Source organism: Diachasma alloeum, unplaced genomic scaffold (assembly GCF_001412515.2).
Source record: "Diachasma alloeum isolate Michigan unplaced genomic scaffold, Dall2.0 Dall_scaffold_00352, whole genome shotgun sequence".
Taxonomy (NCBI): Eukaryota; Metazoa; Arthropoda; class Insecta; order Hymenoptera; family Braconidae; genus Diachasma; species Diachasma alloeum.
Genome location: NW_021680491.1, coordinates 127,947 through 154,350, shown reverse-complemented (window position 1 = coordinate 154,350; position 26,404 = coordinate 127,947). Strand labels below are relative to the sequence as shown.

At 41.0% G+C, this 26,404-nt stretch overlaps 1 protein-coding gene across 1 annotated transcript in view; it reads right to left on the bottom strand.

Moving 5' to 3' along the window:
- Positions 1-26,404, bottom strand: part of LOC107040989 (phosphoglucomutase) — a 74,615-nt gene that overhangs the window by 20,972 nt on the left and 27,239 nt on the right. Inside the window, exons 3-4 of the mRNA XM_015261330.1 lie at positions 24,810-25,012; positions 24,347-24,548 (exon numbers count right to left, since the gene is read on the bottom strand). Coding sequence (XP_015116816.1) covers positions 24,347-24,548; positions 24,810-25,012 — 405 coding nt within the window. The remainder of the gene's footprint in view (positions 1-24,346; positions 24,549-24,809; positions 25,013-26,404) is intronic.

Here is a 26,404-nt window from a genome sequence, read left to right as displayed (position 1 = left end):
TCACGATAACGTGCGGAGATAAAGACATTCTCCAAGACTCGGGCATTCTGCAAGTACCAAACTTTTATGGAGTGGTTACTGCAGATTTTAGCAGCAAAGGCCGAAAATCGTTCGGAACGGAATTGAATTCTCATATTCAACCGAAGCTGAATCTGACACTGGATGACATCACAGGGAGACTCAACCAAGTAAAAGGAAACTTGAGTGACGTCCAACTGTCCAACGTAGTTGGGAATGTAAAAGAACTATGGGTCTGGAGGTACAGCTAGAGACCTTGAAGGAAGATCTGACCGAACAGAAGAAAGAATTCAACACGAGCCCGGGGATGCGTGATTACCGCGAGTATCTAACTCATCCGTCATCAATTTTCACCTTGACAGTGGTGATAACGTTCACCACTGCGGGATTCCTGATTTGTTCGTGGTAAAAAAGGTCTAGGAGGCCGTGGCTGACGCTCAAGAGAGAATCATCGCTTGAGGCGACAGTCATCGAGGGCTGATTAGATTAAGGAAAAATTGTAAAAAATAACGATGTATTGAAATGTATATAATCAGAGAAGAAAATTATCAAATTGATAATTTTCTTCCCCCTACAGGGAGGGATGTTATGCCCCAAAGTGGAGCATAATTACTTAATTATTCCGAAAAATGGGCGAACAAATGTAGCACATATTTCGGAATAAAAACATAGAATTAAGCAATTGTATACTTATCCAGAATATACGTGCATTATAAAGCGCGTATATTCGCATTAATAAGTAAGCCAGTGGATCATGCATCAACATTTCCACTGGGCTCAATCGCATGGTGTTATCGTAACACCATGCAGATATGAGGCAATGGCCGAGACGTCATAGCCTCTCGTTGTAATAAATACTCGAGAGACTGATGTCTCTGGGCCAGTAACTTTACCGATTCTTATCGCGGTTCACCTGATACTTTCCATATCAAAATGAACACATTGAATTGTCTTTCTAAGAGTTGAGATTAAATAAAGAATATTATTTAGTAATTGACCGACTGTAATGGTTAGGTGGATGAGGTGTTGCTCCGGCGGACATCCAAGCTAAGCAGCGTTGAGCTGGGTTAGTACTTGGATGGCTGACCGCTTAGGAACACCTCGCTCGCACAAAAATTATGGGCGGTAGGCACGGTGTAGCGGCCTAGTGTCTCCATCTAGTCAGTGTGACAGATGTATACATTAGGGCACTGCACAATCGGCCGGCTGTGCGGCTGGGGTTTTACATGGTTTCCCGTGCAGTCCTAGCTCGAATGGGGCACAGCTAAGAGTAAGACGGCTATGATACCGCAGATAACAATGAGAGGAAAAAGTAAAGGAGGGGAGGCAGGCTAGAGGAGGGGTTTCAAATCGAGAACTACTTCTATAAAACCAATGAGATAGAAAAAAAAATTATTTAGTAATTGTTCGCGAGTGCTATTTCTTCCGAATTACCGAACCCAAACGCTCGGGAATCTAACAGGACATTCGCGGTGATCTCCCCCTCCAGGACTCGAATACGATCAATGCCAAGTACTGTTGGTGACATGTGTATTTATTTCATGACAAAAATGCCGGATTATATGGAACTCCTTGAGAAAATCATTAATTGAGTTACTCGAAGCCATCACATGGCCTCACTATCCGAGGTCATTGACCCACCCTGAAATTAGATGAAGTATAATTTTCTTCTAGGAGTCCAGGTGACGGGCTATTCAAAACTCCAAATTTGAAAATAATTAAATGAACTTTGAAAAATTTTATTCGGGGAAAAATAGTGATCAGCATCACGAACGCGATAAAGTCTCGTTGTACTTTCATTTTTCCTCATTACCATTCAAGGCGGGCTGTATGGAACTCGAAACAAAAAATTAAATAATCGATGCATATCCATCTGGTCAACCGATATTCGCCGTGATCTCCTTTCCAGGACTCACAATCAAAGCCAACTACTACTGGTGCCATGTATTGTGACGAGGCATATTCATTTATTTTTTATTATTTTTCTACATATTTTTTCCCACTACACACTGCCCCCTAAAATGTAAATCCCGCCACCGTTGGATACCCCTTCCCTCACTTTTCCCCTCATCGCCCCTCTACCCCTGCCCCTGGACATCACGAAGATATCAGCCGAAGGAAGACATCAGTTCCGGCCCCACCCGATCAATTGGAGAAGCCATCGCCTCCTGGAAATTCCCCATACTAGACCCCCGAACATTCAACACCAGTAATAATCCCTTGCGAGACATCCCTGGATTGTGGTCATCGTCACCACTCACCCGTGCTGATTGGCCCCGATTGCTCCCGAATTACAACCCGAAGGACTTCGGCACCTGACGGACCCCCACGAGTCACGGAGGAAACGAAAAGACTGTCACTCGTGTAACCGCTGTCGTGGACACTGCCACGTGCGCCCCAAGTTAATTGAATTATCAGTGAACATACCTCAAAGTCGATACATTTAGATTTTGTTGGGATAAAGAGGATTTGTGGTGCCCGAGCTCATCCCGGCCGTACTTACTGTGCCCGTGGAATCCAGAAGGAGGAACGAAGGCTCAATCTCTGGAGTCATCGAAGGACTCGGATTAGCCCTGAACTGGAAGTCATGAGTACGAGTTGTCCCCCTCATTTCCCCCTCGCCTCAAGAAGTATTCCTTTCTATACCCCCCAACGGTGAGCCTACACTCTTTTGTTTCTTCCCCATTCAGTTATTATTTTTATATTTTGTTGCATTCCCTCGACACGACTAGCTTCTCCCCTTTTTCCTGCATTAGAGTCACTCCCTTCTTACGTGTACAAAAGTTGCCTGGCCTTACCCATAACCCTAGATCCAAGTAAAAGGCATTTGAAGGGTCTTATGACGATCTATTATGTAAATTAATAGAAATATAGATATTCAGTTAATGTTATCCCTCATTTGTCCTCATTATTTAATCGCCCTAAATCCCCCTTTTAGGAAATAATACTAATTAAATATTGAAAGGTCACAGTATATTTATTTCATCATCAAAAATGTCGGGTTTTATGGTACTCTTCGAGAAAATCATCAATTAAGTCACTCGAAGCAATCGCATACTCTCAATATCCGGGATCATTGACATGCTCTGAAATTGAATCATATATAATTTTTTGCCATTAACCCAGCAGACGGACTATTCAGAACTCTAAACAAAATTTGGAAAAAATTAAATGAACTCTTTGGAAAATTTGATTAGGGGAAAAATAGTGATCAGCATTACTAACGCGATGAAATCTCGTTGTACTTTCATTTTTCCTCATTACCATTCAAAGCGGGCTATATGGAACTCGAAACAAAGAATTAAATAATTAACGCCTATCCGGTTAACCGACATTCGCCGCGATCCTCCTTACAGGACTCACAATAAATGCCAAGTACTATTGGCGCCATGTATGTTTATCTAATTGTAAAAATGCCGGGTTTTATGGAACTCCTTGAAAAAATGATTAAATGGGTCATTCGGAGCTATCACATCGCTCAATATCCGAGGTCATTGACCTGCCCTGAAATTAGATGATGTATAATTCTTTTCCAGTAACCCAGGAGACAGGCTATTCAGAACTCTAAACAAAATTTGGAAAAAATTCAATGAACTCTTTGGGAAATTTGATACGCGAAAAAATATTAATCAGCATCACTAACGCCATGAAATCTCGTTGTACTTTCATTTATCCTCATTACCATTCAAGGCGGGCTATATGAAACTCGAAATAAAATATTGAATAATCAACGCACGTCCATCTGGTCGACCGACATTCGCCGTCATCCCCTTCCCAGGACTCACAATCAATGCCAAGGACTATTGGTGTCATGAGGAATGAGAGCTTCTGTGCTGGGACCATTGACATTGACAACAAAAGATACAAACTTGTGCAAACCTGTGCAATTGACTCTCTCGTCGACCTATTATCAAATGCATTATTCTCAAATCCTTTGTATCATGATGCAACAAAAATACGAAGTATTGGGGTGTATGATTTAGCGGTGGATATTATGCTAAAGAAAACTATCACAGCCGAGCATTATCTAAAAAGAACAGAACTGATGTCAAAAATTGTCTTATTTGAAGCCGATATCACGAGGAGTGGTGTACATGTTTTGAACGTGAATTGTAACTCCTCTCAATTATATCCCTATTTGGTGAAAATGGCAAAGATAAGCCTTGGTATTTTATATACAAAGGGGTTTGAGCATTTGTCGGCATCGATTATCAATGCTACACCCCAAACAATACGGTGTAAGAATTGCGATCAAGTTCTAAATCCAGAACCAGTAGGCGGCCCACACATAATTGTCGATACGAGTGACTGTTATAGAAACTCAATGCTAAAGTTGTACAAAACCATGTTTTCTGCCAAACTTCAAGACATTTCCCAAGCTATGGAAATTTTTGGCAAAAACTACATTCTTGCAGGCTTTGTCAATTATTCCGTCAGTCGGTTAAAGATCAACGATGGTCATTACACTTCAATCGTGAAAGTTGGTAGAAGATTCTTGAAGTTCAATGATACGATTCTCAAGCATTGTATTGTAGAGCCAGAGGACTATGTGCGGCCCTATACAGTCCTATACACTCGTCTGCAGTAATGATCATTATTTATTGGGAAAAAAATGACTCTTCATGGCTAGTAGTGATCACAGCATTTCAATTCATATTCACATTCACCCCTCATCCTTTATTGACATTTAATTTCATTTTTCCACCCTACCGACGTCGATGGCCGAAGCGGCTAGGTGCGAGCCTAGTGTGCGAAAGGTTGTGAGTTCGATTCCCCGTGGAACCGAGTTTTTCAACCGGAGGCTCCGGCGAGCGGGAGGTCGTTAATATAGTGACCGCCTGTACCGGCATGGGTTTTCTGTGGTTTCCCATGCTACTCCTATGTTCTATAGGAGTGCGAATGCGGTGCAGTGTAGAATCCACAGCCGCATGCATAGGGTTGGATAGGGCCGATTAGCCAATCAGAGGGCAGAAAGGGCCGGAATATAAAAAAAAAAAAAAAAATTCCACCCTCTGTTCATTCACGAAATGAGTTGGAATCCTCTAGTATTAGAATTTTTCAACTAATTATACTCAAGCACGTAGCAAGTACTTCAATAGCAAGGATTTGTTACGTGGTAGATCCGCTGCAATTAGACCAGTTTTGAAGACAACACCAAACTAAGGTGAAATTCTGATGTGACGAGATAATCATCATTCAAAAATTAAGTAAAGCGAGTAATGAAGAATTTATTATTGTCCAATTTTTGTTATTTCACTCCCATGAAGCAAGGAAAAATTCTCTGAACATAGAAAAAAAAATTTGCAAAATATCTAGATGTTATTGATTAAAGTATCCTTAGGAAATGAGTTTCGTGGAACCTGTTATTTTTTTATAGATAAGTAATCAGTGATACTTCTCAAACTGATAGATCCTATTTAGTAACGAAAGAATAACTTCTTCCCTTCTATTATTTTTCTTTGAACAGCTCTCAATAAACCTTTATGACGAACTCGAGACTTTTCTGGGGAATTTTATTTTTTCCTATACTCGATATAACTCCCTATTCTTAACTTATCATTGAAAATGGAAGTAACTAAGTTTTATCATCATTTCTTATTTATACATCTCTACATTCATTACTCCTTAATTTCAAATTCAAATGTATTGTTTAAATCCATGAAGTTTATAGAATAATAATATTGTGATTATAAATTGAAATTTGATTTGATTCCGCGCCTAGAATAGCCCGTTTCGGTTCCCAGCGTATGAATTTAGAGAGAACATTTTTTTGCCTCCGATGACAAGGAGTCGTCATCATTTGTTGCTACAATTCCAAATATAGGAAAGTTGTAGGAGACATGCATCCCTAGACGAGGAGCCACTGTTGAAGTACGTATTTTCAGATTTCGATTTGATCAGTCTTTTTTTCAATTCTCTTCCGAGGTTTTATCAAGTTGGGCCCTCTAAGCAACATACGTAAATTCAGACAGATTCTTCCTTGAGTTGATATTTCCTTGCGAAATCATTACAGGATATCTTGAGGATGAATAGATTGAGGAATCTATCAAACACCAATTTTATAGCCCTCATAATTTTCTGCAAAAGAATATCTAATGACAAATTTTGCTAGCCTCAGTGATTTCCAAAATATTTTCTCTAAAAAAAATATAAATATGAATCCCATTAAGTCGTGAATGTCTCCCAAATGGATAGGTTTATTCGAATCTATCAGACGATCATATTTTAGCCATTAAAATTATGTATAAAGAGCTGTTTTGAGGAATTTTGCGAATCCTACTGGTACCGACATATTCCCAAAATACTCTGACTCTAACTCTTCATGAACAACAAGCGGTACGACAGAAAACATGTGTTTGATCACATGTGATTGTTCCTTTGTGTATATTATATTTCGTACTGCTTCACGTATGAAAAAATCGTAGGGAGATGTTCTATAGGACGTTTCTATACGTGATTCTATAGGAATTCTATAGGTTTATCGTATATGATATTCGGATAATTTCTATACACAGTTTGTGTATAGAAATTTCTATAGGATTTCTAGACGCTTTGGGACTCAAAAAATTTTCACAATTTCATGAATCTTAATTCTTTTTGTTCATTATTATTAGTCTATTGAATTCGAAAAATTTTCTAAGTCCCAATTCCTATGGGAATTTCGATACACAAATTATCCGAATATCATATACGATAAACCTATAGAATTCCTATAGAATCACCTTATAGAAACGTCCTATAGAACATCTCTGTACGATTTGTTCAGTGTTTGCTTTGCATTTCTACTAATTTCATCGGTAGTAAAAGTTTCCGAATGGATGACAATTTTCGAATATTTTCAAAATATACCACACCTCATCTTCTTGTCTGGGGCGTATGTGCTTATACAATAATAATATAATCTTCATCTTTTATAAACCATCAAATCATGTGAGAGCCAATGATGAAATATCGATGGTGTAATTTTCGAGTAAAAAAACAGATGAATTGCTCTACCTCAACGGATTTGTTCGTTAATGAACAATTTTCTGCGTATGACCTTTTAACCGACATCAATCAGGCTCCATGCTCCATCAGCGGAAGACCTAACAGTTTCAGGACTACACAGAGAAAATGTCTGCTATTGTGACCAGAAGCATTATTCATTTGAGCTGATTCTGTTGAACACCTTATACGAACGTATTCATCATTTCGGAAGAATTGGATGGCCAACCATCAGTCATCAAATCATGATGATTCTCGCAATGGAGAGGGGATCATGGCGAATGTCGGTCAACCAGATGGATATGCATTGATTCTTCAATTTTTTGTTCCGAGTTCCATATAGTCCGCCTTAAATGGTCATGAAGAAAAATGAATGTACAACGAGACTTCATCGCGTTAGTGATGCTGATCACTATTTTTCGCCGAATCAAATTTTCCAAAGAGTTCATTCAATTATTTTCTAATTTTGTTGAGAGTTCTGAATAGCCCGGCACCTGGACTATTAGCAAAAGATTATACGTCATCTAATTTCGGGGTAGGTCAATGATCTCGGATATTGTGGGCATCTGATAGCCCCGAGTGATTCATTTAATAATTTGCTCAAGGAATTCCATATAGCCCGGCATTTTTTATGATCAAATAAATAAACATGGCACCAATAGCACTTCGCATTGATCGTTAGTTCTGGAGAGGGGATCACGGCAAATATTGGTCATCCAGATGGATATGCATTAATTACTCAATTTTTTGTTCCGAGTTCCATATAGCCCGCCTTAAATGGTCATGAAGAAAAATGAATGTACAACGAGACTTCATCGCGTTAGTGATGCTGATTACTATTTTTCCCCGGATCAAATTTTCCAAAGAGTTCATTGAATTATTTTCCAATTTTTTTTAGATTTCTGAATACATCGGCACCTGGACTATTCGCAAAAGATTATACGTCATCTAATTTCGGGGTAGGTCAATGATCTCGGATATTGTGGGCATGTGATAGCCCAGAGTGACTCATTTAATAATTTTCTCAAGGAGTTCCATATAGCCCAGCATTTTTTCTGATCAAATAAATAAAAATGGCACCAATAGCACTTCGTATTGATCGTTAGTCCTGGAGAGGGGATCACGGCAAATGTCGGTCAACCAGATGGATATGCATTGATTATTCAATTTTTTGTTCCGAGTTCCATATAGCCCGCCTTAAATGGTCATGAAGAAAAATGAAAGTACAACGAGACTTCATCGCGTTAGTGATGCTGATTACTATTTTTCCCCAAATCAAATTTTCCTAGGAGTTCATTCAATTATTTTCTAATTTTGTTTAGAGTTCTGAATAGCCCGGCACGTATCCTGCTGGAAAAAAATATATCTCATTTCATTTCCGCGCAGGTCAATGACCTCGAATATTCATCGGCGTATATTGTCTATACCATTGAAACCACAAATTATTTGATTACACCAGAAAAAATCCCGTAATTAGCCTATAATTCAGGACAAAAAAATGGCGCATTTGCAACATTGCACCGCTAACTTGACGGGGGTCTGTACTCTTTGGAACCACACTCCGTGTCGTATTTAAGGATTCTTCCAGTGAAATAGCTACCGACCATTCTCTGCAAGTATCCCGGTACATTGAACTTCACCAATGCCTCGATAATACGGTCCCATTTGGCCGAGTTGAAAGCATTCTTGATATACATCTGATTGATCCTTTGCAGGGGGCTGAATAATAAACAATTTTTACGGTGTCAATAAACCGAAGGTCACAAGGGGATGGTCAAACATCACGAGGGTCACGAGGGGAGGGTCAAAGTCAAACTCCACGAGGTCCACAAGGGAATGTTCAAATTTTTACGAGGGTCTAACGTGACGAGGTTCACAAGGGAATGATTACATTTTACGGAAGTTGAATATTTCAATGCTAAACGTCACGAGGACGATCATCACGATAGGCACAAGGGAATGGTCAAACTTCATGAGGGTTGAACTCCACGATGGTCACAAGGGCATGGTCAAACTTCACAAGGTTCAAGAGGGTCATAAGAGGATGGTCAAGTTTTATGATGGTTAAACATTACAAAGGTCATAAGGAGATGGTCAAATTTCACGAAGGTCAAATATCACAACGATCACAAGTGCATGGTCAAACTTCACGAGGATTAAACTCCACGAGGCTCACAAGAGGGTGGTCAAATTTCACGAGGGTCAAATATCACGAGAATCACGAAGTTCGCAAGGGGATGGTCAAACGTCAAAAGGGTTGAACTCGACGAGGTTTACGAGTGTCACAAGGGGATGATCAAACATCACGAGAGTTGAACTCCACGAGAGTCACAAGGGTCAAATTTCACGAGGGTCACGAGGGTAACAAGGGGATGGTCAAACATCACAAGGGTTGAACTCCACGATAGTCAAACATCACGAAGGTCATGGGGATCACAAGGGGATGGTCAAACTTCACGAAGCTCACAAAGCCACAAGGGGATAGTCAAATTTCACGAGGGTCAAACATCACAAGGGTCACAAAAGGATGTTCAAACTTCACGAGGGTCACAAAGGTGTCACATTCGACCCTCGTGAGATTTAATCTTTGCATTGGGGCTCCCCTTTGTGACTCTTGTGACATTTGACCTTCATAAAAGATCTCAACTTATGATTGTAAATTTTACATTTATGATGTGAATCTTACGAGAAATTTTGTTTCAGAGAAATGTGAAGGCACAAAAAATAAAAATAAATGTGCGCATGTACTGCAATGTCCGAGCATTTTCTCAAATGTTCTTGAAAACCGTAGTTTTCTAAACAAATGGAAAAGTTCCTCTAATTTCCTGTGAAACCGTACAATTTCGTGGAATTTTCTGGTTTTTACAAAACTGGACAATTTTCTTGAATTCTGTAGAGAACTGAATTATTTTCTCCAATTGTTTGTAAACCCATCTAATTTTCATCTAATTTTCTAGAAAACTCGAAAATTTCTCCATGACGATCGATCCTGGTGTTGTTTGACGTTCGAAAAACTTGACCGTTCCCTCGTGACCCTCGTGAAATTTGACCATTCCCTTGTGACCCTCGTGAAATTTGACCATTCCCTGAGGATCCTCATGAAATTTGACTATTCCTTTATGATCCTCATGACATTTGACCATCCCCTCGTGACCCCTATGTCTGACCATCTCCTTGTGACCCTCCTAAAATTTGACCATCCCTTTGTCACCCTCGTAAAATTTGACCATTCCCTTGTAACCCTCGTGATGTTCGACCCTCGTAAAATTTGACCATCCCCTTATGACCCTCGTGACCCTTGTGATGTTTGACCCTCGTAATGTTTGACTAAAAAATCTAAAAATTCCCTTTAAAAAAATGAAAAAATTTGCCTCGAAAAGTTGGGCTCAGATGACTCAAAATCATCTGAAACGTGGACATTTCCGATTCTCTCCGGAAAAGTTTATACGACATTTTGGCCAGTGTTTTCAAAAAATTAAAAATTCCCTGTAAAAAAATGAAAAAAATTCTCTCGAAAAGTTGAGCTCAGATGACTCAAAATCATCTGAAGCGTGAATATTTCCTATTCCCTGAGGAAAAGTTGATACGACATTTTGGCCCGAATTTTAAAAAATTAATTCTGAAGTGACTTGAATGGCTTTCGACAAGCGAGAACAATTCTTCCTCTCTCTTCAATCGTTCTTCTCACTCGTACTCGTATGTTAATGGTATATTCGTATGTTAATCGTATGTTAACTCAACGCATGCACGTGAGTTCAGGTACAGCGATTAAAGCGTGGGAGAGAGCGCTTGAGAAAAGGAAGATTTTTTTAAAATTTATGTTTATTAACATACGGTAGATAGAAAAAAAAATCCAACAAAAATGTATTGGAAATGCATGGAAGAAACATATTATAAATTAAAAAATAATGATCCATGAATTTTTAGGACAATTTTCCAGCTTATAAAATTAGTTATCTTCTTAATTGAGATAATCTGTTGAGGAAATGAAAAAAAAACAAAATTAGAATAGAAGATTATGATTTTTATGACGGAATGAGCAAATAAAAATGAGTGAAAACAACATTTTCCACAAAATATGTTTTTTTTAAATGGAGCACTCACCTTTGTAAACCTTACCCGCCCCTAGCCACCCTACTATGGGATATGGAGACAAAACTCATTGAACCTTTTTCGTGTAGAATTCTATTCTCTACGCTTTTCGTTTGAAACATTTTTTTACAACATTCCCCGCTTTCGAGTTATTAAAGTAAACCCGTTTTTGAGGGTGGTTTTACCTATTTATACTCGACTATCTGTTCACGTTTTCCCCTAATTTAGGTTTTCCTCAAACTTTAGCAAGTTGGAAAGAAGAAGTTGGAGAGAAATTGGCAGGGCGGGGAGTGTTGGTGGTGGTGTGGGGGTGTAGCGCCTGGCTACACACACACCAACGCGTAACACACGCACGGATATGACAACGCTGAGAGACGACTGGACATCGGTGACATCATCGCGCTCTGTCACGCGCCCAGTATAAAATACCTCTCGCTCGCCCCTATTGTCATGCGTATCTAAATTCCCGTCTTACGCGATTTAAGATAGTCAGTAGAGTCTAACACTGACCTCCGATCAGATCACTTTGATTATTCTTTCTCTTTTGGATATATATTCTAAATGTCTTGATTAAATTGTAATTTAAATACTAATTACATTTGTTAGTGAATTGTTACATCCCTCACCAACCTCAATTCCTACAGGGGGGGGGGGGGGGTGTAGCGTCTCGCTACATATACACACGCTCACGCGCTGACCACGGACACCGAGAAAAGATGATTGACGGGTGGACGAAAACCACCGCGCTATCTCTCTCGCCCCAATATTGTGACGCGTATATTTTGGATTAATTCCGTCTACGGAATTTCTTTCTACCGGCAAANTGAAAAAATGTATTATGCTCAAACCATTCGGCAGCATACCATCAATTTATTGATGGCGAAGAAAGCTTCAAAACATCACTCAGTGACATGATCACTATCTAATGCTCGCTGCCCCCTGTTTGTTTATCAGTCGCCTTGTGAATTTTGTTTTTTGCCAAACGACTTCATAAATTAAGGGTTCCCGCACTTATTCCCTAAGGAAAAAAACTTCCGGAAAAAATTTCCCGGAATTATTTTTTTCCGGAAAAAATAACTTGGAAAATTTTTTTTCCCGGAAAAAATTACTTGGGAATTTTTTGTTTCGGAAAAAATTACTTGGGAAATTTTTTTTCCCGGAATTTAATTCCTTTTTTTTTACTTCCTTGGAAAAAATTTCAGAAAAAAAAATAGAATTCATTTTTTACATAAAAAATGTACAGAAAATAATTTTAAGTTCAGGGAAATTGTAGACTTAATGAGCATATTTTGACTTTAGATTCTAGCTGGAAATGTATTGAATGGTGCGATAGTGAAATTGACGTTGGAAGGGATAGTGACAATCGACTGGAGATTAATTTCCCCCACTTATGACACTGTTTCGTGTAGTGTTTATATTGTGCCGTGGCTAATACCCAAATGTATATGTATCCTTGGGAATTTCGTGAGCTCAAAATTATTTCCATTAACACAATTGAAGTGATATTTGTTTGAAACACTCAAGAAAGAATTACAATCAAATGTGACTGGATAAGTTATTATTTCCCTAAAAAAGTTATTTTTTCCCAAAAAAATTAATACCGGACAATTATTTCCAAAAAAAAATTTGCCAAATAATTTTTTCCGGAAAAAAATTTTTCTCAAGTAGTTTTTTCTGGAAAATTTTTTTTCACAAGTAATTTTGAAAAAAAAGTATTTTTCCGAGCGATTTTTTCCAAAAGATTTTTCCAAAGGAAAAAAGTGCGGACACCAAATTAAGGCCCGGGCGTATTAATTTTTATCCCTCTTTTCCCCCTTTCCCCGTGTCTCTATCCTCAACCACTTCTCCGTGTCCCCCCCTAGGGGATTCTCGAGGAGAAAAGTCAATTAGTTAGAAAACAATTGGTCGAACAGTTATGGTTAATGACGATATTAAATTGGAGTTCCGTTCACCGCTACGCACTTCACCACGACGGGACCTAATTACCGCCCTCTGAGCTACTATTCCGCATTTTTTCAGTATTTTTTCACCTATATTATCCAAATCATATAGCTACAATTGTAGTTCCCGTGAATGAACTGATCACCTATCAGGATGGGTTTTCATTCTCACACTGAGAGAAAAAATTTCTAATATCTGAAACATATTTTCTTCAGACAAGTAATTTTTCTTCAATTCTTCATTTCTCCCACGCATCTAAACTCACGTGGCCCGAAAAAGGTCTTATGCTTTAAAATATTCGTGTACTCAAGTATGATTTTGTCGCAAATGAACTCACTCAAATCGCGTAGCAGAATCGTCAATCTTCAAGTATTTATTGTTCTCATAATTTTTTCGTTATGCCGTTCCAATATTCCGATATGTAATATATTTATGATATAATGCGCAATGATAGTGATAAATGGAAATTCATTCGAGTTCCGTGAACCGCAAACATTCTGAGATTTAAGCAATTGAAAATAATTTACTTCTCTCAAGTTGTCGCGTGCTTCCTCCGTGATCGGCATGTTTACCGATTCTTTTTAGGGTGTAAGGCCCAAAAATATTCTTAACGCTGGAACAGCGGTTGGACAGATGGCTAAGGTGGGACGTAAACCAACTCAACGATAAATGGGGGTGTCGTAGTGAACGTGGGAATGCACTTGTACACTGTACACGTAATTTATTTTTACAAAAGTTAATCTCAAAATATTTACACTGTGAAAACTTAATAGCACTAAACTGTTTTTCAATGTTTTTTTTATATGGTTCAGAGTCACTATTGTTGTTTATAATTTCACTAAAATTCAATTGCACACTTAACAGGGCTACTGGTCTTGTTAAAGGCTAAGATATGGACAGAGCGGAATCTTGTCAAGGGTAAAGAAATTTTGCAGACAGAACGAAGTCTTGTCTCTTCCAGTTAAGTTTTAGAACTGTTTAGTTTCTATTTCTTGATTTGCTACAACGTACTATTCTCAACGGAGGAAGGGGAGTCTCTTGCAATTGGGTAAAATTATAATTATCCTTCACACTATTGGCTTCAAGGATTGTCGGAGGAAGAGATATGCATTTGGTACCTCTGCTGGACTCTCTCTTTTTTGTTGCCCTCCTGCGCAGACCCTTGAGTCCAAGTATGGGGAATTTCTCAATTGTTTTATGACCAGAAGGACCGACATTTCGTCTCGAAAGTTGAGAGAAGTGTAATAAAACAGAAAAGATGTAAACGTGATTTTAAGAAGATTTTGAGGATTATCGGACGTACGGTCGGACATTTACGATTATTTATGGTTATGGAATGGCAACGGAAAGGTTTTTTTGCTGAGGCCTCAACACAAGTAAATATGGTCTACCTATTAGAAAATTTTTCTCTAAGTGCAGCGACTCGTGGCGCAATCCATCCCGCTCACTGAAATATACTACATACTGGAAAGGGCACTGCAATGCCAGCCTCTTGAATGGAAAACGAGCCAGAGAGGAGTAGATTTTGGGGGTCACCTCTCTCACTCTCTCAACGGTGCGCATGCGCGTAACGTTCCATACCCCACACGGTACGAACGAGTTGAGAAGCTTAGGTTGAGTTATGCGTAGTGAATTGATGTGTTAAAAATTGTTTTGATGCTAGAAGAATAAATATTGGGACGTTCTATTTTTTCATCCCAGTATTGGAAAGATCAAATAGAGATCAGAAACTCAAGGCATGTTCTTGAATTTGAGGAATTGATTCCTTTTGAAATAAAAGTTGATATCATTTAAATATGAACTTTCTGTTTCAGGAATTATATTGGACATAACGAAATTTGAAATTCCGAATACTGAGAACGGTCCTGACTCAGAGAATTTCGATTTCCCGTCAGATTAACTGAATAAAAAATCTATTGAATTGGATATTCTCATGTATTTTTTTCCATGTTAATTTACTCGTAATAGAATTGTAAATACCCTAAGTATCAGTATACATTGGGAAAGAATAAAATTTGCAACTGTCGCATGTTATGAGTTTGAATTTTAACAAAAAAGACATATGCAACCAAAACTGACTGAATGCCAATGCTAAATTCTATACGTCGTCCAAGGTAAGAGAATACTTTTGGAACGGACAGTACGACAGAGACAGGTGGCCTCCAAAATCGACCCTCTTTTTCGGCTCGCTTCGGGCGGCTCAGGGAGCCTATTCTCGACCCAGGATTGCACGGTCGTCTGAAAGTCCGTCGTGAACGGAGGCGCTCCGTGTGCGGTGGGGTCCGTACGGTTTGTGACTGTCGTATGTGACTTTGGCTCCGTACGCTCCCATGCGATTTTCACTCGGCGTTTGGTTTCGTATGACGGTTTGACGCATCTTAACCGCACACTCTGACATTCCCCTGGGACTGTGATTATTTATCCATTATTCTTAGATCTTTATCCTAAAATCTACTCATTAATTCATGCAATAATGAGGCGTAAGTCAGCAAATGGAAAAGTTGTGAAGAAGGCAACAAAAAACAAACAAAATGCAGCAAAAAACCCGAGAAATATCACAGTGCCCCAGCGAAAGGTGATGTTGGAATATGTGAAGAAACATCCTCAGTTGATAAATGTTCGTACTGTTGTGTGAATAATTACAGTAATTTTTACGTAAATAATCAGTCCCAGGGGAATGTCAAAGTGTGAGGTTAAGTCGCGTCAAACCGTCATACGAAACCGAACGCCGAGTGAAAATCGCATGGGAGCGTACGGAGCCAAAGTCACATACGACGGTCTCAAACCGTACGGACCCCACCGCACACGGAGCGCCTCCGTTCACGACGGGCTTTCATACGACCGTGCAATCCTGGGTCGAGAATAGGCTTCCAGTGCCCTTTCCAGTATACTGTATATTTCAGTGGTCCTGCTAGAGCTGTAAAAGACGGGTAATTTTAAATCACAGAATCCAATGAAATCACGTTTTACTATTTATTACGCGTGAAACCGTCACATATGTAAATGAAAGGGGAAAATGTGACATAACCCAGCCTAATTACCTTTGTGGTGAGGGCTCTGTGCATAAATTACCTGGATAAACTATTTTTTTTGCGAGTCATGAACTAAGTAAATTATCTGACGATTTTTTTGCATTTGTTGTCGCATAATCCTGTTTCACAACACTTCGGGAAACCTCATTTCAAAGCATACTAATAATATGAGGATCACTTTTATTCACATATTTGACGGTTTCACGCCTAATGAACAGTAAAACGTAATTTTATTGGATTCTGTGATTTGAAATTACCCACCTTTTTCAGCTCTTGCGGGACGGATTGCGCCACAGTCGCTGAGAGTGAAAACCCATCCTGATAGGTGATCAGTTCATTCACGGAAACCACAATTGTGACGATATTATTTGGATAATATAGGTGTTAGAAACCATCGGTCATAACCTGTGGGGTATTTTGTTTTGTACTAGGGGAATTTAATTCTAGTTTTTTCCCACCTTGCATAGCCTGTTCGGCATTCATATAATTATTATTACAAGAAAATGGCTACCATGCCAACACCAATGTTTCCATGCTCTTTGCATTTTTGTTTAATTCAATAAAGTTATGTACGTTTTGTGTATAAGAGGTTTATCAAGTTTACTTCTTTGACCTGTCCACAATATTTTGGCGACCGTGACAGGACTGTTCGGATAACAGCGTTAGAGAAATTGTAGGGTGCAAAGAAGGCAAGGGCCGCAGTACGCGCATCGTTTACTCGTGCCCACAACACCCTCGTGTCCACACTAACCTCTACACCACCTAGAATTCCAGAGGTTAATGCACTGTTCGCTCTGGTGAAGGACAAGGCTAGCGAACTAGAGGAGTGCAATTCGAAGATCCTCGAGTTCATGCAGATAGATGACCAGTTTTTAGAGAAAGACATGGTGAAAGAAATCGAGTCACAAGATGACTACAAGTTAAAGTACCACGAGATCAAGTATGAGGTCTCAACATTTCAAGACAGGCTAACACCTCGTACCTCTCAGAGCACATCACAGCTGCACGTCGCACCTCCAGCACTTCCGTCCGGGGCAGACACCAAAGGATTGAAGCTACCCAGAATCGTGCCTCCCAAGTTGAGTGGTGAGTTGAAAGACTGGCTTCTATTCTAGGGTCTGTACAAGCCCATCCACGAGGACCCATCCTACACCAATGAGCAAAAGTTCAATTACCTATCCCAAGCAATGACACCTGGCTCAGGGGCCAGTGATCTCGCGAAGTTTTCCACCAACAACCGAAAACTATGACAAAGCTGTCGAGAGTTTAACCAAACGGTTCGGCAAGAAAGAATTGTTGGTGGAAGTGTATATTCGTGAGTTGTTGCAACTAGTCCTCCACAGTGCAGCTAACAGTGCTTCACAGAACAAGTTGACATTCGACAAATTATCGACGCACTTGAGAGCCCTCGAATCGCTAGGAGTTGCAACGGACATGTGCGCTGCTATGCTCTACCCATTAGTGGAGTCATCACTGCCAGAGGAGCTGCTTCGAGCCTGGCAGCGACACTCAACCAGCCTGAGGATCGACGATACCAAGACAAAGTTGACGAAATTTATGGAATTTCTAGAAGACGAAGTGGTGTCCGAGCAGAGAATTTTCATGGTAGCTCACAAGTTTGGTTTAAGTTCAATGACCCACGAGGAGAAAAAAAAGAAGCAAGACAAGCACAAGAAGAAGCCGAAGGAAGAATCCAAGCCATTGCCTACAGCAGCTGGGTTACTAGCAACGAAAACTCCTTCTCCAGTCTCTTGCATTTTTTGTAACGAAGCCCATGCTAGTGTCAGCTGTGAAAAGGCCAAGAGAATGAGTTTGCCAGAGAGAACAGAGATCGCAAAAGCTAAAAACGTCTGTTTCTACTGCTTAAAAACTAATCACAGCTACAAAACCTGCCGGTACAAGGAGAAATGTGAGGAGTGTGGGAAAACGTACGTGCTCTTGATGTGCCGTCAGATGCATACACCTACCGAGACTGAGATAAAGGCTACGAGCAAGATGGTGGAGCAGAGTCTTGCTAGTTTTTCATCAGATCCGGAGGCTTTCTTCAAACGCTTCAAGTCAAGTTGGTCAATGGCAGTCAAGAGCGAACGGTGAGAGCAATAATTGAGACTGGGTCCCATCACTCCTACATCCTAGGTCAAACAGCTGAATCCTTAGGGTATGAAGTAGAGGAAAATCGTACCATGGTGCACTCACTCTTCGGAGTACGCATTCGCAGCCTAGATGGAGGATATGCGTGCAATTTCTTGGCCTATCACCAGGGGGATATCTGTCAAGCTATTCCTAGGATTCCTAGTGAACCGTGGATAGGAGAACTGCAGCAAAAGTCAGTCCATTTGACTGATGTGGGACGAGGGAGCCAGCCTATTTCGTTGCTGATTGGTGCTGATGTCGTGGAGAGACTGTATACGGGTAGGCTGCACAATCTCGATTGTGGCATTACGGCTGTAGAAACACGACTTGGCTGGACGCTTCTGGGAAAATCCTCTCAAGCACAATCAGAAAAAGGAGATTCAGCCTTGCTCACTGTGTCAATGTTAGTCCAGGGCGCGAACGTCAGCCAACTCTGGGACCTGGATGTACTGGGTATCACAGATCCCATCCAAAAGCTCTCCAAAGAAGTTCATCAAGAACAGGTACTGATCAAATTTAATGACACCACTAGGGTAAACACGCAAGGTCGTTACGAAGTATTACTTCCCTGGAAAGAGAACCATCGGCCCCTCCCAGACAATCGTTCCTTAGCAGAAAGGAGACTGGACACGACATGGACTCGATTGCAAGCAAAGGACATGGTGAGTGATTATGAAAAAGAATTTCATGAGTGGCTTGAGGAAGGAATCATCGAGAGGGTGCCAGAAGATGAGGTGAAAAATCCTGGACATTATCTTCCCCATCGACCAGTTATCAAGGAAAATAGCACCACAAGAATCAGGCCAGTATTCGACGCTTCAGCGAGAGGAAAAACCGGATCTTCACCCAATGAATATCTCGAGACAGGGCCAAACCTTAGCGAGCTCATCCCGTCCCTGCTCATGCGCTTCAGAGAAAAAAGGATTGGCGTCATCGCAGATATACGCAAGGCATTCCTGCAAATTAGTGTTGATCCTGAGAACAGAGACTCCCTAAGATTTTTGTGGAGGCCAACGTACAACCCAGACATAACATTATTATCGTCAGTCGTCATTATTATCGAGCATTATCGTCATCTTCGAGTTGTCTTTGGAGTCTTCAGTAGCCCTTTCTTGCTAGGTGCCACGATTGATCTCCACATAAAGAGAGCGATAGAAAAGGAAGAATCTCAGGCTGAGGTGATTATTATGGAAAAGTTGAGAGGATCTTTCTATGTGGACAACTGTATCACAAGTGTCCATTCGTCAGAAGAGCTTCAGGGATTTCAAGAAATTGCCACCGAGACGCTCAGGACTGGAGGTTTTGACTTGAGAGGATGGGAGCATTCGGGGTTGGAGATGCCATCGGCGATGAGCCCTGTCTTGGGTCTCGTCTGGAATCGTGAGGCGGACACGTTGGCACTAGCTGATGCAGTCATTAGGAAGGAGAGACCAGCAGACATCACCAAAAGAACGATTCTTTCTGCCACGCAAAGCCTATTTGATCCACTCGGAATGATCTGTCCGGTCCTCATCTGCCCCAAAGTACTATTACAGAAGCTGTGGTGTGAAGAAATACATTGGGATACTCGTGTGGATGAGGACACCGAGAAGGCCTTCAGTCATTGGTTGGATCAGCTCTCTTGGTTGAAATAGTTAGAAATACCCAGGTGGGCGTTCGGAGGAGGACCTGAGAAGGCATCAATCTCTCTCCATGCATTCGTAGATGCCAGCCAGGAAGCGTACGCCTCTGTAATTTATGCCGGAGTAGAGCTGGGTGACAAAGCGGAGTGTTACTTTGTCGTTGCTAAGTCTCGAGTGTCACCCAAGGACAAGCCCACGATTCCTCGGCTGAAGTTGCTGGCGGCGACGGTGGGAGCCCGCCTCATGGCCTCGGTAGTGTCTGCCGTGAATTACACCCAGGTACGTCAATATTTCTGGACTGACTCGTCAACAGTGCTTGCTTGGATTCAGCGAGATAAAGAATGGGGTACTGACGTGGGGAACCGCGTTCAAGAAATTCGCACCCTCACGAATCCAGCGTCGTGGAGCCACATTCCAGGGAGTCTTAATCCAGCAGACCTGCCATCACGTGGATGTACCGCCAGGCAACTGATTGAATCCCACTGGCACGAAGGTCCTGCCTGGTTAAGGCTTCCTCCTGCACTGTGGCGAAAGTCCTCTGGTGACATGGATGAAGCAGAAGTTGAAAAAGAGGTTAAGAAGACCACTAGTAAGAAGAAGACATCTGATAAAAGTGTGGTGGCGTGTACAACGGTCTGTCATGTCGTGAGCAATGTTCAATGTCAACAACCAAACAGGGAGGTGCCTTGGTATATGTCAAAGTTCTCACGTTACACACAACTTGTCAGGCGTGTGGCATGGATCCAACGATTCCTGGCTAATTGCAGAAAGAATCCTGATCAACGTATCAGAGGGGAGTTGTGTCTTCAAGAGGTTGAGCAAGGCGAGTTGACCCTCCTGAGATTAGTACAAGAAGAGAGTTTCTCAGGAGTGAATGATCCTCGGTTCACTGGAATGACGATCTACAAAGACACAGCAGGACTCTTACGTTTGAAATCACTTATTTCCCATAGAGACGATACTCTAGGATTTCGATGGCCTGTTGTTTTGGACCATCCCCACCCCTTGGTACAGAAGTTGATATATCTGCGCCATCTCACCCTGAATCATGGTTCGATCGAGGTGACAATGTGCAAGCTATGAGAGGACTTCTGGATTCTTTCGTGCAGACGCGCAGTCCAATCTGTTGTTCGCCAATGTGTCACCTGTAAGCGATACAGTGTGAAGAGACTCGAGTGGACGCCAGTGGCTCTGCCAGAAGCCAGAGTGAGAGATGCAGCAGCATTCGAAGTGACGGGAGTGGACTTGGCGGGGCCTGTGTACTTCAAGGATGGACGCAAGGGTTGGATTGTGCTCTACACCTGTGCTGTTTATCGGGCAGTCCATTTGGAGTTGGTAACCTCGTTATCCACAAAAAAAAAAAAATTCTAAGAGAATTAGAATTTAGAGAGAAAAAATTTCCGCTTCACCCAGCCGGGAATCGAACCCGGGTCTCCCAGATACGCGCCGGGCACTCTTACCGACTAAGCTACCGGGAACCACAGAAATTCACTCTCAAATTCACCTCAAACACCGCCTAACCTCCTTTAGGCATTAAAGAATTCTAAGAGAATTAGAATTTAGAATTTAGAGAGAATTCATTTTTGGAGTCAATGAGACGATTCATCGCTCGTAGAGGTCGTCCCTCTGTTATTTATTGTGACAACGGGACCAACTTCGTTGGTGCTTCCAGAGAGTTGCGAGAGATCGATTGGAGAGAGTTTGCTGAGCGAGGTGTGGTGAACAAAATCGAATGGCGTTTCAATCCACCAGCTGCTCCCTGATGGGGAGGATGGTGGGAGCGCCTGGTACGTGTTATTAAAGATTTGCTGAGGAAGACCCTGAAAAGAGTCTCACTCAACTACGAGCAGCTCCAGACCACCTTATGTGATTGTGAGGCAGTAATCAACGCTCGACCATTGACATACTTGGCTGAGGATTCCGAGCAGCTGATCCCTCTCACGCCAGATATGTTTCTGCGGGACTTGAGACAGCACGGTGTGCCCGACATTGACAAAGTGGATGCCCAGGCGCTGCGAAGACGCATCCAGTACAGGCAGTGATTGAGGGACGAGCTTCGTGACAGGTTCCGCAGGGAATACCTCGGACAATTAGCACGCAGAAGTTATGGGAAAAGGGCTAATGTGAACATCAAGAAGGGGGACTTGGTGTTTGTGGGTGCTGACAACTACAAGCGACTGGAATGGCCTCTAGCCCGAGTTGTTGAAGTCTATCCTGGAAAGGACGGAAACATTCGAGTTGTTAAAGTGAGGGTTGCTGCTAACAGGAAAACTCTCGTGAGACCCATACAGAGGTTGTATCCTTGTGAAATGACAAAAGCTAACCGCCACCTGACCGTGATTCTGTTGGTGGTCAAGGTGACGAGGAGTCTGTTCCGCCACCCTGGAGGGTGGTTGGACCCAAACATAAGCAGAAAAGAGTGAAAGCTGATTCCAAGGATCAACTGATGAAGGCGAATACTCAGGAAGCTGTGACTACGAGAACTGGATGAGTTGCGAAAGTTCCTATAAAATTACGACGTTAAAGATATTGAGTCGATGGTTTTATTGTCGAGTTGGATATCCTGAAAAAAAAAATGTCTAAATCTCCAACTCAAGATGAGAGTGATGTTAGAAACCATCGGTCATAACCTGTGGGGTATTTTGTTTTGTACTAGGGGAATTTAATTCTAGTTTTTTCCCACCATGCATAGCCTGTTCGACATTCATATAATTATTATTACAAGAAAATGGCTACCATGCCAACACCAAAGTTTCCATGCTCTTTGCATTTTTGTCTAATTCAATAAAGTTATGTACGTTTTGTGTATAATAGGTTTATCAAGTTTACTTCTTTGACCTGTCAACAATAATAGGTAAAAAAAAATACAGAAAAAATGCGAAATAATAGCTCAGAGGGCGGTATTTAGGTCTCCTCGTGATGAAGTCCTTCTAGGAAATATAATTGTTAGTTTTTTACGCGAGTGATTTGACCGCCATTTTTGTGTTGTGATGGGTATTAAAACAGATGATCTAGTGACAGTTTTCATCCGATGATTATGCACTAGTTACGGTTTTCACCCCTCTGAGACCCAATTACCGACTTCCCGGAGGTCATTACCTGTTCATTTATGGTCATATCATATTTTGTAATCATTTTTTATCCCCACAATTAGGGTTCTCGTGAATTGACTTTTCCCCTAGGGAATCCCTAAAGGGGCGACATAGAGAAGGGGTTGACAATAGAGGAAGAGGGGAAGAGGGAAAAGAGGGGTCAAAGTTATTACACCCGGATTGCAATGTTCTCTCCTCCCTCTCCTATTATCTTATTCATCATTGATTATTATTCTTATTATTATTATCGTCATCATTATTATCATTATCATTATTATTATCCTCCTCCTCTCTCTCTCATCACGTCAGTTTCACCGGAGCGTTTTTTTATTTCTCCCCTTTCGACCCTTTTATCCACCAGACACTCGTTGAATTAGTTTTTTTTTCCCTGACGAGTTCATGAATTATCCCTTCCCCCCCCCCCCACCCTTCGCTGCTAAGTATGTAATCAATAGATTACTAAAAAATTACCGCAATATTTTCGGGACCCCAGACAATCTCCGGTCTGATTTTCGGCCTCGCTTTATTGGCGTTTTCCTTTTTACCGACACAGCAGCGCCTAATATAAAGCTTCTCTCTTTCACCGTAAAGTGGGAGGGCGTAAAATCGCCACGTTAATAAAAATTCCTTCCATGCGGGCCTTAATGGAATGATTCATACGCGACAATCACTAAATAATATTCTTTCATTTTTAATCAAAATCCGCGAAGTTCACATTAATGTCCGTGCCACGAAAGAAGTAACCTCGGCTTGAGTGGTGGGGGCCGCGGATTGAAAGCTGAATTCAGGAGAGTGGGAGTACCCAGCGAGGTTCCTTCTTTCGTGGCGAGAACTTTAAATACATTCATTCCGATACAGAAGGTATTAGATGAAAGCTGATGATGACTGTCGTGAAGTTACTGGCCCCGAAGCAACAGACTCATAGGTATTTATTATACTCCTGACTCTGACGTCTCAGTCATTACCTCACATCTGCATGGCATGTCATAAGGCCCTGCGAATGAGTTCCAAAAGCCGATCTGTGAAAACTGCTGATGCGTTCCACTGACTTAGTTTCAATTGCGAATATACGTAATTTCTTTATTTACAGTTTCTTAATTTCGAGTTTTCATTCCGAAATAGGTTCCCCATTCGTTTGAACATATTTCGGAATGGATTTGGAAATGATGCCTCACTTTGTAGAGCCAAGAAATATTTTCCGGAACAATTTTGATCGAGGAATTTATTAAATGGATTTTGTGCAGAAACCTCTCACCAACGAATAAGAAAAACGTTTTTTCTATAGAAAATGTCCTAAGTTCAAAAAATTATGAGTTCTTAAATTTCTTATTTTTGAACTGGTTATCTTATCAACATAGGGATTCAATTCTCCTCTTTATTAGAGGATCGAATTGAAGGTTAAATTGTATTTTAAAAAGAGTTGTTCAACTACCGAAATATTTCCATCCGGTGGGCACTTCGAAGCATTCGACTTTTTTTTCAGCAGCCACACGATCTATAGCAGCACCGGTTGGCATCGATCTTGCATATCCCTTGATTCCAGTATTTTGAAAGTATGGTATGATATCCAGATGAGCTGCCAACACAGCAACGGAGTCTGTCGGTGTAACGAAAAATGCTTTTTTCCCAATTATCTGTGAATTCATCCACAGTAAAGTCATTAAATATTTGAAACAAATGCAAAACATTCCCGAATTATGAATTCATCGCAAGGGAAGCAAATATCAAGAAATTTCGTGGGTAGCCAGGAAAGTTTTGAGTAAAAAAGTTTCAATGAATCAGAATTAAATAATAAGTGCAGAAGTAATTCATTGACACAAATTATATGGTAGAGCAATATCTTTTACGATTGCAGAAGGATGCAAAAATATTACATGCGAGTCATTCATCATTACCATATTTCTATCTCCATCGCCATCAAAAGCCACCCCCATATCGTGAGTACCATCCCGTACAGTGTTCACAAGATCTGCTGCATAAGTCAAATTTGGATCTGGATGGAGACCACCGAAATCTTCGAGGGGTTGCGCGTGCACCATACTAGCATCGTCAACACCAAGCTCAAGGCCAAATATACGTTTTACGTATATGCCAGTTACTGCAGAATTATTGAATGATCAATCGTTAATTACTAGTAAAGTGTTGGAATTATTTAAGTGGAGATTTTTTTTAGTTATTTCTTTCGCAGGATTCCTTATCCTAAAATAATCACGAAGAAATGGTCATAATATTTTATGTAGAGTAGTTCATCTTGTCATTCATCATAATATCTTGGTAATGAGTGATGTTACGAGAAAGTGCAGAGAGACTTTTCAAGTGTCCAACTTTCGTGATTACGATACATATCTCTTCACATTCTCAAGATACCAGTTATAATTCTGCGCCTTCAAAATCTTATTTTTCATCACTTGTGTGTAAAAAGCAATTCTATGCTCGCTCCGTGCGTGCAAAATTCTACTTTTCAGATTCTGATGAAAAATAGGGTTCGACACTCGTGGGAATATTAAATTCGGCACCAAGGGAGGAAAACAGGATATTCCAACCGCATACGGACTGCTGCTCAAGGCGAAGCCGAGGATTCTGATGTCCTATTTTCCATCCTAGGTTCATATACTATTGTTCGTCATAACTGCATGGTTAAGTTCGATTTTTCTTTATAAATGCAGCGAGGAACGCGGGTTGTGTTAATTCTAGGATCGTCGAAAATAACAAAAATCCGAGGAATTAAATAACCCACTTTCCCGCCGTCATTTGGGAAAGAAAATCTAACTTTCCCTGCAGATATGACGGAAAAGTGTTTTTTGACTCGTAGGAGATGGATAACGTTCACCGCACGCTCGTACTGAAATATACTATTTCTTCAATTTAAAAAAAAATTTATTTCGTATGTGACGTATTGAGATCGATCAATACGTCGATTTATTTAATAATTATAATTATTATGCCCAAAGTGGTGGACGATGGGAATGGGAAACGAGGTTTCTCATTCCCTTCATCCAAAGATTGCTCAGCAGTCCCACGGTGTCCCATGGACACCAGCGTAAGCAGTTCCACGGTTTTTACAGGTCCAGTTCAGGGTGCTGAACTGTTTGACTGTGTAGGTTTCTATATAAACAAATGCACGAAACCATATTAGTGAAGAAAACCGTGGGATTGTTTAGGTAAGCATTTTGGGGCTTTGACGAGTTTGGACGACTCGGGAAGCACCAGAGTACGCCAGAGTACGTTCGGGAGCTGGACAGAGAAGATCTCTGAGCTCAGGCCTTCAGCCAACTAAGAACCAAGTCAAGTCAAGGTCCCAAAGTCGAGTCAAGTACCGCGTTATACCGACCCATTAAACACTACCGTGTATAAAAAGAAGTTAATATATAATTATTTTACCCACATTAGTACGGTCGGTTTAATATCGTTAACCCTCCCTCTATCCTTCACTTATCCCTCCGATTGAGCGAACCACCCGTGAGCTCACCGAGACTAGCCGAGGTCGGAG